Genomic DNA, 17,305 nt, shown 5'->3' on the forward strand with positions numbered 1-17,305 from the left:
TTTACAGAAACGATCTAAAACGTTTGAGGTGTAGCGACCGGAAATGATTCAGATTCAATAAACAACACCGAAATCCTTATCTAATTATCAAAACAATGAAAAATGTGTGCCAAGACTGAAGATAAACGAAATTTCAGGGTTTATTTTCACTTAATACAACATACTAGGGATTGCAATACCGGTATTCTAATTTACCGGTAAATCGGAAAAATTTACCGGTATTTACCGTAAGCTATTTGATCGCGAAATAAGTACATATACAGGCATATTATTGCATAATATTAAATTAAAAATTGATTCAAATGGCGTATTGTGGATTAGGTTGTCTGGAATTTGTTTAAATTAATTATTGAACGTGCCAATGTCAAATTGATAAATTCACTGGCAACACAGACCAATCAAATCGTAATAAATGCGATCAGACGGTTGTTTCAATTATGATCAAAACTTTCAAATGGTCCAAACTTAAAATAAATAAATACGATTGGTTAAAAATATAAAATAAAAAATTTAATCAATTTATTATTACGAATTTACTTTAATGCATTTACATATATGACATTCAATTGAGATTTATTATTAATTATTTACGATTCAATCTAGGTTAACGTTTTTAGGAAAAGTAACCACATATACATACATACATACATTTACCGGTAAATACCGGTATACCAGTAGCAGAGAAAATAATTTACCGTTTACCGGTTTATGACATATGGCGGTAAATTGCAATCCCTAGAACGTACACGAGTTTCAAATGAAAAATTCAACACTGATTCAAACCAAACGAAATCTTTATAAACTTAGAAGTAGTACTGCAAAGAAGGAAAACAAGTATCGAACTGACTATCATTATACACGTCGATCACTAGGAATGTAAATATAGATAAAAGTATTAAAACCGACAAAATCACCGAATCGATAAATCCATTGTATGAATCAGATGATGTTTTACAATTTGGAATCATTGTTTCGTCACAGTTGAAAGGATATCCATGCTATCTATCAAGTGGTATCGTTAAATCTAGATAAGATAGTGGCTTTGTGCTAAGATAAACCGATACCAGCTCATTCGCAGCAGACTGGCGAGATATGTTCAGTTTGTTTGTCGAGTGATTCGCAAGAATGGTTCGTACTCTAAAAGTGATATTGGTGACGGTGATGGTGGTGTTGTGTGTCCAAGCTGATGACAGCTGCTACGAATGCGTAACAGATTTAGAAGCTAAAGATTGCGGCCCTGGAGAATTTTACAGGGAGAAATTCACTGTCGGAGGATGCTGTCCAGGATGCGCACCACTACAAGGTAGTATTAACCAGGGCTGAGGATTCGGAGTCGGAGCATTTCGAGCGGAGTCATAAATAAAAATCAACCGACTCCGATGCCTTTTATTATTTTCTTTGATTAATAGTATGACGGTATGTGACAATCAGAGTTTCCAATTTTATAGGGAACAATTTAAACGTCCATTTTATAAAATAAATGTGCATTTAAAAAATGTATTGTACATTACAAAAAAATTGTGTGAATTTCTAAATGACGGATATAGATTGCATTAAAACTTTGCTTTAATCATTGAAAAAAATATTTGCTACTTAAAAATCGGATGAAATGTGCATTAAAACTTTGCTTTAATCATTGAAAAAAATATTTGCTACTTAAAAATCGGATGAAATGTGCATTAAAATGACAGATGAACTGTATCGGCAACGTCGCGAATACCAAAATACGAACCGAAATTCAAATTCAAAATTCAAAATACGAAATTCATATATCAATATAGGTTCATCAAATTTGATATACAATCTCATCAGTGGCGTGCGGTGAAATTCTCTCTCTTTTTGTCGTACAGCCTTACTTAAAGTGCGCGGGCAGGATACAAGAGGAACAGGCTGTTCCCCTTGTATCCTGCTCGCGTACATTAAGTAAGGCTGTACGACAAAAAAAGAAAGAATTTCACCGCACGCCACTGAATCTCATAGTACCATAACTCATATGTTTATACCGTAGATGGGTTTTGGCAAGGTCAGGGGTCAAAGAGCTCCCATATAAAACTCAATTTTCATACGTCCCAGTAACGCCATACAATTTAACTAGTCTACAGTTTTCAAACTAGAATCACCAACTTTGGGCATACTATTTTATGGTAGTCACTTATGTAGACTGTTTATGTAAGGGTTTCGTTCCATTTTTTTTAGTTTCTATTCGACTTCATCCCATCAACCCGGCTAGTTCAATTAGACAATTGCTTAAAATCGATAAAATAAATTGCAACATACATATATTTCAGATAGGTGTGATATATGCAGGTCTTCGGATGAATGCGGTGATGGTCTGATGTGCAATACAACTATCAGAAAATGTGTTCCGGACGAAGGTGAGCAAAATTTCGAATAAAAAAAATAATTACATGTGTATATGTTTAATTATAAGATGCATCTAATTTCAGAATCTTGCTTTGCTTACAAGCATCTAGTGGATAAGAAATTATATCCTCCGACGTGTTTGCCAGACGGCACGTATGCACCCGTGCAGTGCAAAGGAGATCGTGTAGCGGGAAGGTAATAATATCCTGAATTAGTGTGTTACGGTAATTGTAATAAAACTAGCATCATAGCTCAGTAAGCGTATAATGCTAGCAACCGAAGGGTCACGGGTTCGATCCCTGTTCTAGTGTTACTGGCCAGACTTTGGATATTTGTGACACCAAGTTGATCGTTTCCTATCTGAGTATGCCAATTTATCTGATTCCATTGTTGAAACAGTTCCTAGCAAATTGGTAAACTACCTTTATTTGTCATCATTAATTGAGTTGAATTTCAAATTTATAATAACATTATAAATTTATACATAGTAGGTGTGTACAAACTTGGCCATAGGTGTTGCCTTGGGGGGCAACCCCATAATTACCAGACTTGGGCTAAGGGCAGTTGTTTTTGGCACAAAAAATGGTTTACTATTGTTAAACCACGTTTTTTTGCTCTGGTCTATTGTTATTTGCAAAAGCATCTGCGACCAGCCGCCCTTTAGTGATGACTAGTCACCGGACCCAGAAGGTGCCGCGTATTGTTCAAAGATTGTAAATGCATTGTTAAAGGTTTGCCGAACCTTTTTTACAAAGGATTTACAACAATGGAACAATGGATAGCACTGTGACTATCCTCCTCTAGTGATGACCAGAGATAGACGCAGAAGTGCGCTGAAACGGGTTCCTACTGTAAATTTCTATTGGTAACCTTTTTTTTTGCTCTCTAGAGAGCAAAATAAAAAGGTTAACAATAGAAATTGACAAAAGGAATCCATTTATTTCGAGCCGGCGCATCAATGCGCCGGAGACTGGTGATGACCAAAGATAGGCGTTAGCTGAATGTTCGTCAAATAACAAAATTCTGTATACTATTCATTGGGAGCAACCTCATTTTAAAGATCAACTGTATTGTCTCTTTAAATGGTTTTTATATATGTATATGTACATATAATATAATATCGCTATTTTGTCTGTCTGTCTGAGATAACGCTCGCCGTATTATAAAAGTCGTTTCGATTCGACATACATATGTACGAAACAGCTAAACCACTGCCAAAACGTATATACGAATACAATAACAAAATAAAAAAAAACTTCTATATATACTAATTACTACCAATGTTTCCTCTTGGCAGAGAATTTACCGCCATGTATTGAAAAATTATTTAATTAATTAATTTTTCTATTGGTGTTTTATATTGTTTAGATGTAGGTAAGTAAACAATTAAATATAAATATTAAATTAAATATATTTAAAAGGTATTTGAAAAAAATTCGACCGCGTGGGGATCGAACACATGAATGACGACACATATTTTAAATTTATTTTTAATATTTAATAACTTAATATGCCAACACCCATGCGTCACGTCATGGGTACCCATGTCATCGGCTACAACACTAGTATGTACACAATGGTGTATATTTTAAATCAAATAGATAGATTGCAATTCAAATTAAAATCTGTATTATTCATCAGATGTTTCTGCTCAGACAAACTAGGAAACAGGATATTCGGAAATGATTGGATCAAGGACGCCAAGGATATGACTTGCGGTAATCATTTCTGCAGTTGGATGTAAAAAGCGATAAAATATTGTTGAAATTTTGTGAATACATGTATAAAATGTAGCTTGCAGCCGAAAGAGGGCCGAATTGGAAGAAGAGAGAATAGACGTGACACTTCACTGCACTCCCAACGGAAATTACGAAGAATTGCAATGTGACTCTGGATTATGCTGGTGCGCCGACGAGAAGACAGGAGATCCCATCTCCGTAGTTCTGCCGGAAGACTTGGTCTCCCAACTTCCATGCTGTAAGTATTTTTACTAGTTACTAGTTATCATTACTAGTTGCTAGCCTCTTCTTACTCCACTTTCGATTTTTTCGTCTGACGAAATTTGGGTTCTTATCCGATCTTTGCTATTTTGCTCGGTTTGATCATCAATATATGTTGAAAATGAAGTCCGCCATTTTGATGGTGAAAAATAATCGTAATAGACACATTTGAAAATACTCCATCATCTTTTTCGTTGATGTCTATTGTCCACATTGGCGCATTCGTCCACACTGTTCCCATCGTTTTTTCCCTTTTAAACGCCTATAACATTTTCTTTTTTATTCACTCTATATTTTATTATGACATAAAACTTTATGTACCAAGCTTCAAATTCATTGCAGACGATCCGGACGATATGGGATCGCAGTACACGAGACTGTGCGAGAGCAAAGCTCACGCCATATCACTGCTCAGGAACAAGTTGTTTGTGCACGGAACTGTGCAAGTTACTATGGAAAAAGTCTTCTGTGACTACGACGGCACATACGGAATATTCCAAATTTCTCAAGGAATGTAAGTTGATTTCACATCAAACAGATATACACGTCCAGGTCAGTTTAAATTATTTGGTTTTTCAGAGCTTACTGCTCGTGGAGGGACGGCTCTAGGATTGGAAATTGGCAAATTGAAGCTGGTGCAAGTTTGGGTGGTGTCAATTGCAGTGAGTGCTATTCCAATCACTGCTTCACAGTTTAGTGCTGGATTTAATCTCGAGAGTTTCGTTTTAGATTGTGCGAGGGACACGAAGTATTTCGATGAAGCTGATAAAACGATGACCCAAGATTGTTCTGGAAACGGAAACTACAACCCGAAGCAACAGTTGAACGGCCAGATTTATTGTGTTGACGGTGATGGTTTCCCCCTAACAAAACTGCACGAGCTAGGAGAAGACTATGATTGTACTACGCTAAAGGATGTTTATATGACTTGTGATGGGAAATTCAGTTTGTCTGATGGCGAACAGGTCTCTGAATTACCCCAAGAAGACTTGACTGAAACAATCGTAGTGACTGAAAAAGTCGCAGAATTAAAAGCATAAAATATGAATAATTATAAATTGTATGATATTATTTATTAAAATAATTTATTTTGAAAATATCGTAATTTTGTAGTTTTATTATATTGTACGAGTGGCCTGGTGCACGCATTTGTATACTTGATAAAAAGACTGAGACTGAGAAATTTGACAGACCGAGCATGCACAGTCTACTGTGACGTATGCATATGAATATAATAATTTGTTTATAATTTTTTTTTAAACAAGAATTGTGCCCGTTGAAATTTCAACGGGTGGTTTCGGAAATAAATTGACAAATAAATTAAAATAAAGTCGAAATCGATAATAACTCTTGATAATACTAAAATTTATATTTAGAAATCTCCATACTTGTCGATGCACTTACCACATACCCACATACTCACATACATCCTACCATATTCATAAATATTATTATCTCAAATATCAAACAAGAGGAAGTAGTCGGCATTTTAAAATTCCGAAAACATAGGCGAAAACACACAGAGCACACTCACTTTTATTTAGTTCGACATCCAGATTTGTTTTAGATGGTTTTATACATGTAAATAAGAGGTTAGGAAAAAAAAGCTAGCATGCATAATCTATGCTCTAGCACCTAAGCTTAAATCCATTTATTGAAAAAGTTTTGACAGTGATCGATAACGGTGATTTCCTAATTAAAAAATGTAGGAGAAATTTGTCGAAAAAAAGAATTTATGCATATTTTTCACAGCGGGACGCCAAGAACGTCATGTTGTCGTTCGATTCAGTATATTTTCGCCGTAAATAAGGTTGTAAATGAAGTTAATGAAAAAATGACATTAAAATATATCATGAGTCAAGATACAATGGTCTAGTACTTTTCAGAAATTTTCAGGATTTTTTTTAAATTAAATAGATTTTTTTTAAAAAAAAAAGATCGACTGATTGGGGCATGCTACAATATCAATATTATTATTAACAGTTAATATTGGAATAGCTTAGTATCGTGATAATCAGTAAGTAGTGTATCCGAGCTGTTTGGAAACCGACGATACTAAAATCACGATCCGTTTAGAATGTGGTATGCGCCATTGGTTTTGTCAAACGTCAAATACATCTTTTGATTTGGCCATAACACGCATATCGAATTATAATATAAATATTTTAACATTCAATATATACTCTATTAGTGAAGTAAAACTATATATGAGAGATAATGAGAGAGTATAATGCAAATTTTATAAGATATAGTGTGAAAAAGATAAATTCATAGGCGTTTAAACAATTAAAATCTGACAAAACGAGCGGGTAACGGAAAGTCAAACATATAAGGGCAATGGTCACTGGCTTTTTGGATTCTTAAAAGTGTTTATTACGATTATTTTTCACCATCGAACTATCGGAAGCGAGTTAAATTTCTATAGGTAACCAAACCATGTAAAATGGCAAAGCTTCAAACCTATCGGAAGAATGTAGGAATATTGCCTGAACGATAAGCGAAGTGAAACATAGAATAACCTTGTAAAAATGAATCAAACAACGAAAAATTATGTATTTTTTTTGTATATTCCAGAGAATACCGATAGGGGAGGGGGTTGGCTCATTGGGACCGTATTTATTTACATTTCTGCACTCTTAACACACCTTAAGCGGGTCATGTAGTACTACTTTTTTCAACTACTGCTGCTATTCGGCGGATTACGTAGTACTACGTTTCATATGGGCTTGACGAGAAATGCGGGATACGTAGTATTACGTTTGATATTGGTTCATCGCGGAAGGCGGGATACGTAGTACTGCGTTTATTCTAATAGTATATGGAGAAACATAGATGTCACTACTTCGATTTTTTTTATATGAGTTTGAATGTTGAACGATTTTTATAATCTATTGTATTTTTTCGCGCAGCCTTGTGTTTTTGCCCGCTACCGCTAGTCGCCGCAAAAAAATTCGCACGTTTCCTCATTTTGACTTTATCAACTTGACCCAACGCGTCACGGACGAGACTAGCGCCGGCAATTCTCAAGACACAACTCAGGTCTAAACTATAAACATATGCAAATGCAATATGTACATATGTACATACAACGTAAGAATTTACGCAACGAGTGAATCACGAACCGGAATTATCTATTATATAAGCAATAATGAAAATAATAATACTAAAAATAAACATGTAAAAAAAGTGAGGTCTTTTTTTAATGACCGGCGACCGGTTTTGCCAAATTAGACACCCACACGATTTTCAAATATGGCGCTTCTGATACACTCTAAAATGCGTCCGATCGAAATCAACTACAGCAGCATGATCCGAGCTAGATTCAACGCATAATACGAAGTTGGAAAATTAGGGTTTTGGATGCATGTCACGCGGGCATTAGCACAAGCTTGTGTGTGTGTATACCGAGCTAAAAAGAACGAATTTATAATACAGGTGTGTGTATATAAATACATATATATATAAAGCGAGATGTAGAAAATGATAACGAGTAACGGCTCTCGTAGCGGCTCGTTATGGCCACTGACCATTATGATAATTGAAATTCGGGGTTCCGACAATACGACCATTCTTGTCTCCCATCAAACACTACGTATTATATTATATGTGCATACACGGAATTCGTCTATAAATAAGTGCACGTACTGTGAGATAATACAAACTTTGTATGTTAAAATATTTTTATTTAACTGGCGGTCGACAGCCTGTCACACGTGCCACAATGTGGCACGCCCGTGTTATTCAATTTGTTTAAGAAAAAATGCGGGGCGCCACTGCTATCTTAACCCCCGTACACACTCGGCGCTTTCAATTGAGCGCTTCGAGATACTGGATATCGTATGAAAGCGCACGAACGCGTACACCGCCGAGTGTGTACGCGTTCGGGCGCTTTCATACGATATCCAGTATCTCGAAACGCGCACTTCAAAAGCGCTCAATTGAAAGCGCCAAGTGTGTACGGGGGGGGGGGGGTTAAGGGCGCATAAAGGGCACGGTATACTCCAGCTGTGATGGGCGTATCCTCGCGTCGCTGTTAATTCGTACGATATTATCTATTTACGGTGGCCGTCACCGCATCGAAAGTCGAAAAATCGAAATATTTATTCTTGTTCGTTTACCATGCATACATATGAAGAGCGGGTAGTATATACATATATCAGTCGCGTGCGGTAAAATTCTCTCTCTTTTTGTCGTACAGCCTTACTTAATGTGCGCGAGCAGGATACAAGAGGAACAGGCTGTTCCTCTTGTATCCTGCCCGTGCACATTAAGTAAGGCTGTACGACAAAATGAGAGAGAATTTCACCGCACGCCACATATATATATTATATATACATAGTACCGTTTACCATGCAATCGATCTTTGCTTTCCGATATTTGCTTTTCGATCTTTCGACTTTCAATGCAGTGAACCAGACCCATTATTTGAACATGTTTCTTATAAATTTCTTTTTGGCCTGGATTGTCATAGCATATATCAGTCGTGCTAGCGTGTTTTACTTATTACTTATTATTACTTACCTCCTTTACGTTTCACATGGCTTTCGTGTCAGTGGTCATTTTTATCTCTTATCCAATCGTTTTCATACTTTGCCATATTGCTCATTTTGGTCATCAATACACGTTAATGTATCGTCTGCCATTACGTTGGAGATAAAATATCGTATACAACGCGTTTTAAAAACAGGGAAAGTAAATCTCCCTGACGTTTAACAAGCGTTGTTTAACAAGGCGTAAACTGTTCGCCATGACACGGCCTTATCAATTTTAATTGTTTAAACGCCTATAATTCACTCTATATTTTATGAAATTTGCTCTATTGGTTCTCCTTATCTATAATATATAAATATTTATAGTTCTAACTCACATATGTATATATAAATTTCAAATTTGGCGTGTAGCTTCTTGCAGGGTAATACACGATATATATTGATTTAAGGCCAAAGATGTCAAATCTGACATTTCACGGCTAAAAGTATATCTTTTTACGGAGTTTTATCTGCGAGATAAGTATTCAATAAGAAGTTATGTTGTATCTAATTGTTAATATGATTTACAATACGCTTACATACATTAAGTTTTTTACAATAAGCTTACATACATACAATTAGTTCAACAGCTACCCATAACCTCAAATTGCATTGTTTATTTCTCCAAAACAAAATTTCTAACCAATACAAGCTACACATGTACACAGTTCAAACAGTGATAGTTTTATTTTTAGTTATCAGCTGATTTAATTTATGTGATGATTGAAAAGTTCATTTCTGTAAATACATAAACTCATTTATGGACAATCATACATTGATAAACTATTCTTAACTGTATGGATTACATTACAATTTCATTGTTAATATGATTACAACTTCAATTTTATCATTAAAGCAATCTTATTTTAGACTACTTCGTTCCACCAAATTGAAATATCTCAAGACTCGTTTTCCCAATGTTGTCGGTGTATTTCGATATACTTGGTGTACTCTTTTTCCCAGCTTTTTCGGTGTATTTCAATATTTATTTTTACATATGTATACCAGGAGTGTCATTTTTTTTGTATATTAGGGGTAAGTGGACAGTGAAATAGGCGATTGTTGTATAATTGTGTCCAGTTACATTAGATGTACAAGTTACTATTATTGGATTTGGTGTTGGGTATTGTATGAATATTAAGATAATACGGTAACAGAAGACGTCTAAAGTCGCCGCAATTACACATTCACTAGTACATATATGATTGGGGCGACTTCGGCTACCATATGACCCGCACAATCAGCTGGTGGAACGAAAGCGATTTATCATTTAATGATAATGAACTGTTGATCTTGAAAGTGGATCTGGTGCACTTGCTACCTGAAAGATCACTCACCGCCCGATACGACAGACGGAAACGCCATTAGCGGGCGACGTCGAAACGCGGTTTGACAATTCGGGAAACCGAAAATGTATAAAGATAGACAAATTACCTAAAAGGCGTCGGTGAGAAGACACCGAAGGGCGGCGGCAACCCTGCAGAGGGTGGCCGCGCACCGCCACCCCAACACACGGTCATCTGAAAATAAAACACATTTTTAATATCAAGCATATGTATAAATAAACAAATAGTTATTGAGTCGAAGTGTGTTTAAACGTTCTTTTGCGGAAATGAAAAACCAAAATCTTAGAAAGATTCGTTCATTTCATCGTTGTGACGTGTGGCAAAGAAATGCAATAATAATAGAAGTGGCTTTAGTCGTCTTAGGGCGAAATCACACAGCGGTGCATGTAGCACGTGGGTTTTTTAGATAGTAAAAAATCTGAAACATTTCTCTGCGTGGTGGATCGTGGAAAATGTCGTGGGACAAATGACCCACGGACATCAGGCCCAACGACAATTTGTCTACGACAGTTGACTTGGACGACATTATGTCCACGCGACCACTGGTCCATTCGACATTGTGTTCATAGGATTTAGATTTTTTATGAGATGTTGTATGGACCGATTGTCGTCTGAGCCAACTATCGCAGACTAAGTGTCGTTGTGTGGTCATTGTCGTGGCATCGGAAAATGCTTTTGGGGGTATTGCATGAACCCTTCTATGGTTTCTTCAAACAAAAACTGGTTTGGTTGCGGTACTACAGTATCTCAGTTCCTGTACATAGTCTGGTTGTCACCATTATTTGTAACCAAGTTGCCCACTTAGTGTGAAGACCAATCGGCAGACACGTCTTTTATTTAACGAATTAAGTTTAAGTTTTCGATACAATCGTTTGAATTTAGAATATAATAAATTTGATACTTGGGAAAGGCGGCATGGCATTAAACTTGTATTATACATCAGTGGCGAGCCGTGAAAATCTCCCAGTTTTTGTCGCACAGCCTCTGTTCGAACAGGACACACGAGGACTATGTATGACGTCACGTAGCCCCCTTGTAGTAGTCATCTACTTGCGCACACGTAAGTAAGGCCGTGCGATTGCCACAACACCCCACTATTGTACATTGTAAATATAAATGTATAGATTATACACAAATTTTTCAAAAAGTGTTGACATAGTGGGTAGGATGGTTTCTGCCAATTTGGCGAGAAACCGTTTCAACAATAAATAAATAAGACTAGTGTTCTGCCTGTTGATTTCAACGGGTGGTTTCGGAAAGGAATTGATACACGAATTAAAATAAAGTTATGTGTTTTAATATAAATATGTAGTAAGGTAATTTATAGACACGCGGGCGCACATAATATCGTAATAAAGTGTGTGTGTCGCCCGTGACTCTACACACACAACCCAACTTCGCATATGCCTGTCGTCAAATGAGGCTCCATCCCCCCCATCCCCGCGTCTCGAATACTTGGCTCTGATTGGGCGTGTGCCACACACATAGTCACATATCCACATACCGACGGTCCGTTTTTATATATATTATATGTAGATTGACAAATTCTGATAGGAACCGATCGACTTGGAGTCACAAATATCCAAATCTGACCTGCAGCACTACAGAAATACTCGGAATAAATTCTTTTCAATTAAGGTCAAATCCTGCAACCACTCGGTGGTTAGAATTAACGCAACCACCGAGCTACACTCTTGACTATTTGTTACGGTTATCGCTGATACAAACGCGAGTACATATGTAGTTCTACGTCAAAAACACATTTCTTCGCGTAGGAAAAGAGCTGGTGATAATAAAATCGGTAATCTCTATCTCTCTTCCTCTACTGAGGTGCCCTCCGAGAATGAACCAAATTAAATCTCGCATTGTTACAAAATAATGAGAGCCGACACGCGATTCTGACGCGCCCAACTCTGCGAGAAAGCGATCGCACGCGTCACCAAAAAAAAAAACAGAAAAAAAACAACAGATAATAATAAGAAACGTTCGGGTTAAAAGTGAAAGTTCAAGCCGAAAGGCGGAAAATGTTAGAAAAGCGCGGCAATTCTTCTTGACGGGGAGTGATCCATTTATCATCCCGACTCATCGTCAGTCTTTTCTTTCTTTTTTCTTCTTTCGGCAAAAAGGGAACCTCGACGATGGATTTTAAAAGCGATTCTTGAAAAACCGGATGCTTGATGTATCGTGAAACGGGAATTTCCGGAAGATACATATGTACACACTACACATTCGAGATTCGCGCGATTGATGCTTTCCGGAGCAGGTCGCATACGTCGATATCGAATGTAACGTCTAAAGCTCAAATTATGTATATTATCATACATATATTTGCATATAGACTAAGCGAAAGCACTCAGTTCGGTTCGGGATAAGATTAGTAGATAGCAAATATATAATATATCGAGGTATCATACATTGGTAGTCGCAGTCCTACACGACGTTTTGTCACGAGTGATCATTTCTTCGTTTCGATGTTACGTAATTATTTTTGAAAAAATGAGCACAAGTCGGAGATACTTTGATAGGACACATTGTATACTTGTACCATACAAATGTAGGATCTGGTTTTTAGGAGACAGTGAGACTCGTCGGGCAATTTAAAACATTATTTGTTACTCGGAGAGCCATAACGAACTAAACTGTTCCGACACATTACGTATTACCAACCTCATCATTCATTCTACCCATGCATGCCAATCTAATCATTTATACATGCATTCTTCCAAGTTAAAAAACTAAATCCCACACTCGACTCGTCCTGATAAATCATTCGTCCTCAAATGACATTCATATGAGTCTCCCATACATTTTATTTACATATACATTTTATTGCCATGACAGGAATTACCCCCAAGGCGACACATATAATTTTTGTACATAAGTACTAACAATTTTTCAAACATAACAGTACATAGAATACGATATACTGATATCTATGCTCAGTCAACAAAATATTTTTGATACAAAAAAATTGTGAGAAATACATTATATGTAGGTAGAATATTTTTATATAAGATTAAAAAAATCGAGATGATAATAACTCAAATTTGCGAAAAACTGAGGTGGATGATACCGATTTATTGTATCCGTCTGAACAATTAAGCTAGAAAAAATTCTAGCAGAAAACGGTCGATCTGTGTTTTAATAACCAGCAGAATAGACTAGTGGTTAGCGTATAATGTTTTGAACAGAGTGGTCACGGGTTAAAATCCCACTGGTTTCTACTGGCCAGACCTTGGATTTGTGACTCCAGGTCGATCGTTTCCTATCAGAGATTACCAATTTATCCGGTTTTCATTGAAACGGTTCCAACAAATTGGCAAACTTACCCATTTTCTCGCAAATCTCGACTTTTCAGCAATCTCGAATTTCGCTGAATTTTATAAAATGCTGCAAATTTACAAATCTGACCATAGATGTCTCTGTGGGTGTTAATTGATATGTATTTACTTTGTATAATACTTGTATCAAATGTACAATGTTTCTGGCCAGGAAGGCGCATTGGGGTTTCAATGTAGGCTTCCTGGTATAGATTAAAAATTAATAAATAAATAAGACTTTGCCAGCAGCGTATTTGGTCGGGACTTGAACCCACAACCTATCTACTGGTATGCAAAAGCTTTACTATTACACTATGCTGTGGCGTGCATGTTTCATTATTTTAAGCACCCAGACAACCCAAAATCAAAACATATTAAATAAATGTAGAATCCGGTTATCAGGAAACTTAGGCAGTACAGTGAAATGAGACTCTTTAGGCAGTTTAAAACTGGGAAGAGCCACAACGAACTCAACTGACATATGTATTACCAACCTCATCATTCAATCTACTCATGCATGCCAACCTAATCATTTATACATGCATTCTTCTAAGTTAGAATACTAAATCTCACACAAATATATAACCATAAAATAAATTTTAATCAATGTTAAACAAATATGAAAGTGAAACCATTCACATTTGAATCACCTTATATTGTGCAATATTCATTCTATATACTAGGGTCCACCCCCACTCTACAAAAAATATATGCACGCACAATGACCGTTGTTTTCTTGCATCTTCTTAAATAGAAAGCACACATTTTGTTAAGTCGTTTCAGACTTCCTTGCATTCTTTCACATCCCTTTGGATACCCTTCAAGTACAATATCAGTCATGTTTCTCTCCAATACGTTCATCTTCCGATCCCTTCTTTAATCCTTTCTACGTGCAATATATTATATACATTTTATCCAAACACTTATTTTTAATCCATTTGACATTTGCCTCACTCCATTACAAGAGTGACCTTGAAAACGATTCTCACTCGCACGTTTCTCTATAGAACCCTTTCCACGCTTTCATTATACGCAAAATCTTTTACGATAGAAATTGATTGAATCATACCCATACATATGTATTGTTACATTAAAAACTGGCAAAAGGTTAAACCATTCCGAAAGCATACACGTGTATGTATGTATGTATTTATGTACGTACATATTAAACAAAAAAATAAAGCATCGCTTAGCCATAAAATTGCGAAATACGTACGTGAAAAGGGCAGCGATCCCTTGAAATATTCAACCCTTTTGTGAATTCAGTGTATGCGAAAAAAAAAGTAAAAAAGTTTTGAGCACACCCATGAAGGCCACCGAAACGGGTAATATTCTAGGTGTTTTTACGCGAACGAGTTGTTTTTTATTACCGTTGAAATTCCGCAACGAAAGGTTCGACGATTTTATCGCCCGTTCCGAAAGTACCCAGACTGAATTCAAACAAACCGAAGAGAACGCGAGCCGAATGGGGAGACCCGATGAGTCACAGCAGAACAAAGAATGGGGTGTAAATTTATCAAACCGTCATCATAATTGCTCAACAGCCTATATACTAGGTGTATATACATAAGCTGCTTAAAATGAAAATAGAAAACCTTAAAATTAAAGTGGAATAAATATTACACGCAATTCGTTAAATTGCTCGTTTCATGAAATCGCCAAAAAATGCTCAGTTTTTATGGTTCAAAATATTGCGGCAAATTATGTAGCCAGCAACATATCTCAGAAGGTTAGATTTATAATTAAAGGACGGATAACCAGCTTGCTTTCTCCAGGAATCAGGGCGTTTTGGGTCTATTTACAAAGCTAGAAGGCAAAAAAAAGGTTCTAAATAAAATTGGTCAAAGCACAGCGAACAATTATCAATGAATGGCACGCTTCTCAACCTCTAGTTATAATACTGTCATGGTTTCAATCAATGGCCCGGTGTTGATGGTCGATCGGCTCCTATCGGAGTTTTACAATTTATTTGATTTCAAATTTCAACCTGTCCTCATTTGTCACGATTATTTGAATAATGTTATAAATTTATATAAAGTACACATTTACAAATTTGGCCATAGGCCAAAACCCGGAATGGCAAATATAAATTTATTAATTAAAAATAAATGAGCGATTCAAGACAAAAACTGGCCAAAGTATAATAATCATCATTATCAACAATGTCCTATTCAGAATAAGGTCTTATTAAATATTTTGCATGTATGTATTTACATGTGTAGGTAAAGCTGCGTTCAAAATCAAGGCGCGCAAAGACGAACACGAAGACACAAGGCGTTCCATTAAAAATACATATGTGCAGGTATTGTTCGTAGTTGTGCGCCTCGTATCTCTGTGCGCGTTTTGAGTATGTTCGATTTTTAGTCCCTTTGGTATTGGCTAAGTATCTATTATAGTAAAAAAGGTGAAGAAGGGAATCTTGTCAATTGGAAAAGGATCTGAGCGTCGGGATACAAGGCCTTGTGTTTTCGTGCGCGCTTTGTGTCATAATTTTAAAGCAGCTCAACAATATACAAGTATGTTGAATAAATCTATACAAATTCTTGCAATATGTAAATAAAACTAATACTCATAGGGAAAAATTCTTTCGGAGCGTTTTGGCTATTATTAACTTATTAAATTGGCTATTGTTAACTGTGAAAAACTTTTTTTCCACCTTTGGTTTCAGCACTGTTGAAACGTGTATTATTTGGGATTGCTCTAATGACTAGCTGTAGACTAGTAATGACTAGAGGTAGGATAGCCAAGGTGCCGCTCATTGTTCCATTGTTGTAAATCCTTTGTAAAAAAGGTGCGGCAAACCTTTAACAATGCATTTACAACATTTGAACAATACGCGGCACCCTCTGGGTCCGGGCTTTAGTAATGACGTGTCATAGGTGGCACAAAATGGAAACGGACCTCAATATTTTAACAAGGCCTGATCGAATCGGAATCATTCTTAAAGCGCAGACACACAGTTTTGCACATCCAGGCCAAAAATCACCACCTGGAGTGTTTTCGGTGGTATTTTATCCCCGTATTGACAGAGATCCATAACGGTGATTCCCATATTTGAAGAAATGTAGGAGAAATTTTTCTAAATCTTCAATGACCTGAAGAAACGCCCTTCCCAATTGGGAACCACGAGAACGTGCATGCCGTACGATTCAGTGCGTTTGCAACTTTATACAGCTGCCGATCTGACGATCCTACAATTAGGTCTACCATAATTTATACGCATTAATTTCATCCATCACAGTAAAACCATTATAATATAGTTATCGTATTCACACGAACTTTATCCAAGAAATTGTATTAGCGGATTGTTTCGCTCTGGCGCTCTCGTTTTTGGGCTAATTTTGAAACACCGAGCGCAATTTAATTTGTGAACAAAAAGATGAATAATACATGAGAAAAGCCAGTCAAAACACGCTCGTATGTACATAGATACAATACACACCATAGAGATGAGAATATTGGAGGATTTAAACGAAACTGCAAAAACTTCGGCCATGTAGCTACCAAACATCGCTGCTTGTAATAATTCACAGTTTGCGTAATGGAATACATAAACAAAACCGAGGGTTGGGTCAATGAAGGGAGATAGAAAGTGTACAAAAGCGGTCTCGCTGGACAACGGACATGGTCTGTGACGTCAAACAAGAAAGTGGACGACATTAAAATAGATTGTGACATGCATAATGCATCGCAAGCACGTTCACAATATTATAGAAGACAATTCATAGCACTTTTAACTCTTGTGT

At 36.5% G+C, this 17,305-nt stretch overlaps 2 protein-coding genes across 5 annotated transcripts in view; one reads left to right on the forward strand and one right to left on the reverse strand.

Moving 5' to 3' along the window:
* Spn (protein phosphatase 1 regulatory subunit spinophilin) overlaps positions 1-17,305 on the reverse strand; it is a 60,473-nt gene that overhangs the window by 21,437 nt on the left and 21,731 nt on the right. For all 4 annotated transcript variants that reach the window (XM_077434043.1, XM_077434044.1, XM_077434046.1 and 1 more), the window contains exon 2: positions 10,328-10,413. The gene's annotated coding sequence lies outside the window, so the exon portion shown is untranslated. The remainder of the gene's footprint in view (positions 1-10,327; positions 10,414-17,305) is intronic.
* LOC143913998 (uncharacterized) lies at positions 1,071-5,467 on the forward strand. Its single transcript, XM_077434068.1, has 8 exons — positions 1,071-1,303; positions 2,289-2,375; positions 2,448-2,559; positions 4,006-4,082; positions 4,159-4,341; positions 4,707-4,878; positions 4,944-5,026; positions 5,094-5,467. The coding sequence occupies exons 1-8, from the start codon at positions 1,126-1,128 to the stop codon at positions 5,402-5,404; spliced, it is 1,203 nt and encodes a 400-aa protein (XP_077290194.1). The 5' UTR covers positions 1,071-1,125; the 3' UTR covers positions 5,405-5,467.

This window comes from Arctopsyche grandis, chromosome 7 (genome assembly GCF_051622035.1).
Source record: "Arctopsyche grandis isolate Sample6627 chromosome 7, ASM5162203v2, whole genome shotgun sequence".
Classification (NCBI taxonomy): domain Eukaryota; kingdom Metazoa; phylum Arthropoda; class Insecta; order Trichoptera; family Hydropsychidae; genus Arctopsyche; species Arctopsyche grandis.

Excerpts from the sequence above, each read along its gene's own strand:
- LOC143913998 (XM_077434068.1), top strand. The coding sequence starts at position 1,126 with ATGGTTCGTACTCTAAAAGTGATATTGGTGACGGTGATGGTGGTGTTG. Across the intron at positions 1,304-2,288 it reads AGGATGCGCACCACTACAAG|ATAGGTGTGATATATGCAGG; the intron begins GTAGTATTAACC and ends CATATATTTCAG. Across the intron at positions 4,342-4,706 it reads GGTCTCCCAACTTCCATGCT|ACGATCCGGACGATATGGGA; the intron begins GTAAGTATTTTT and ends AATTCATTGCAG.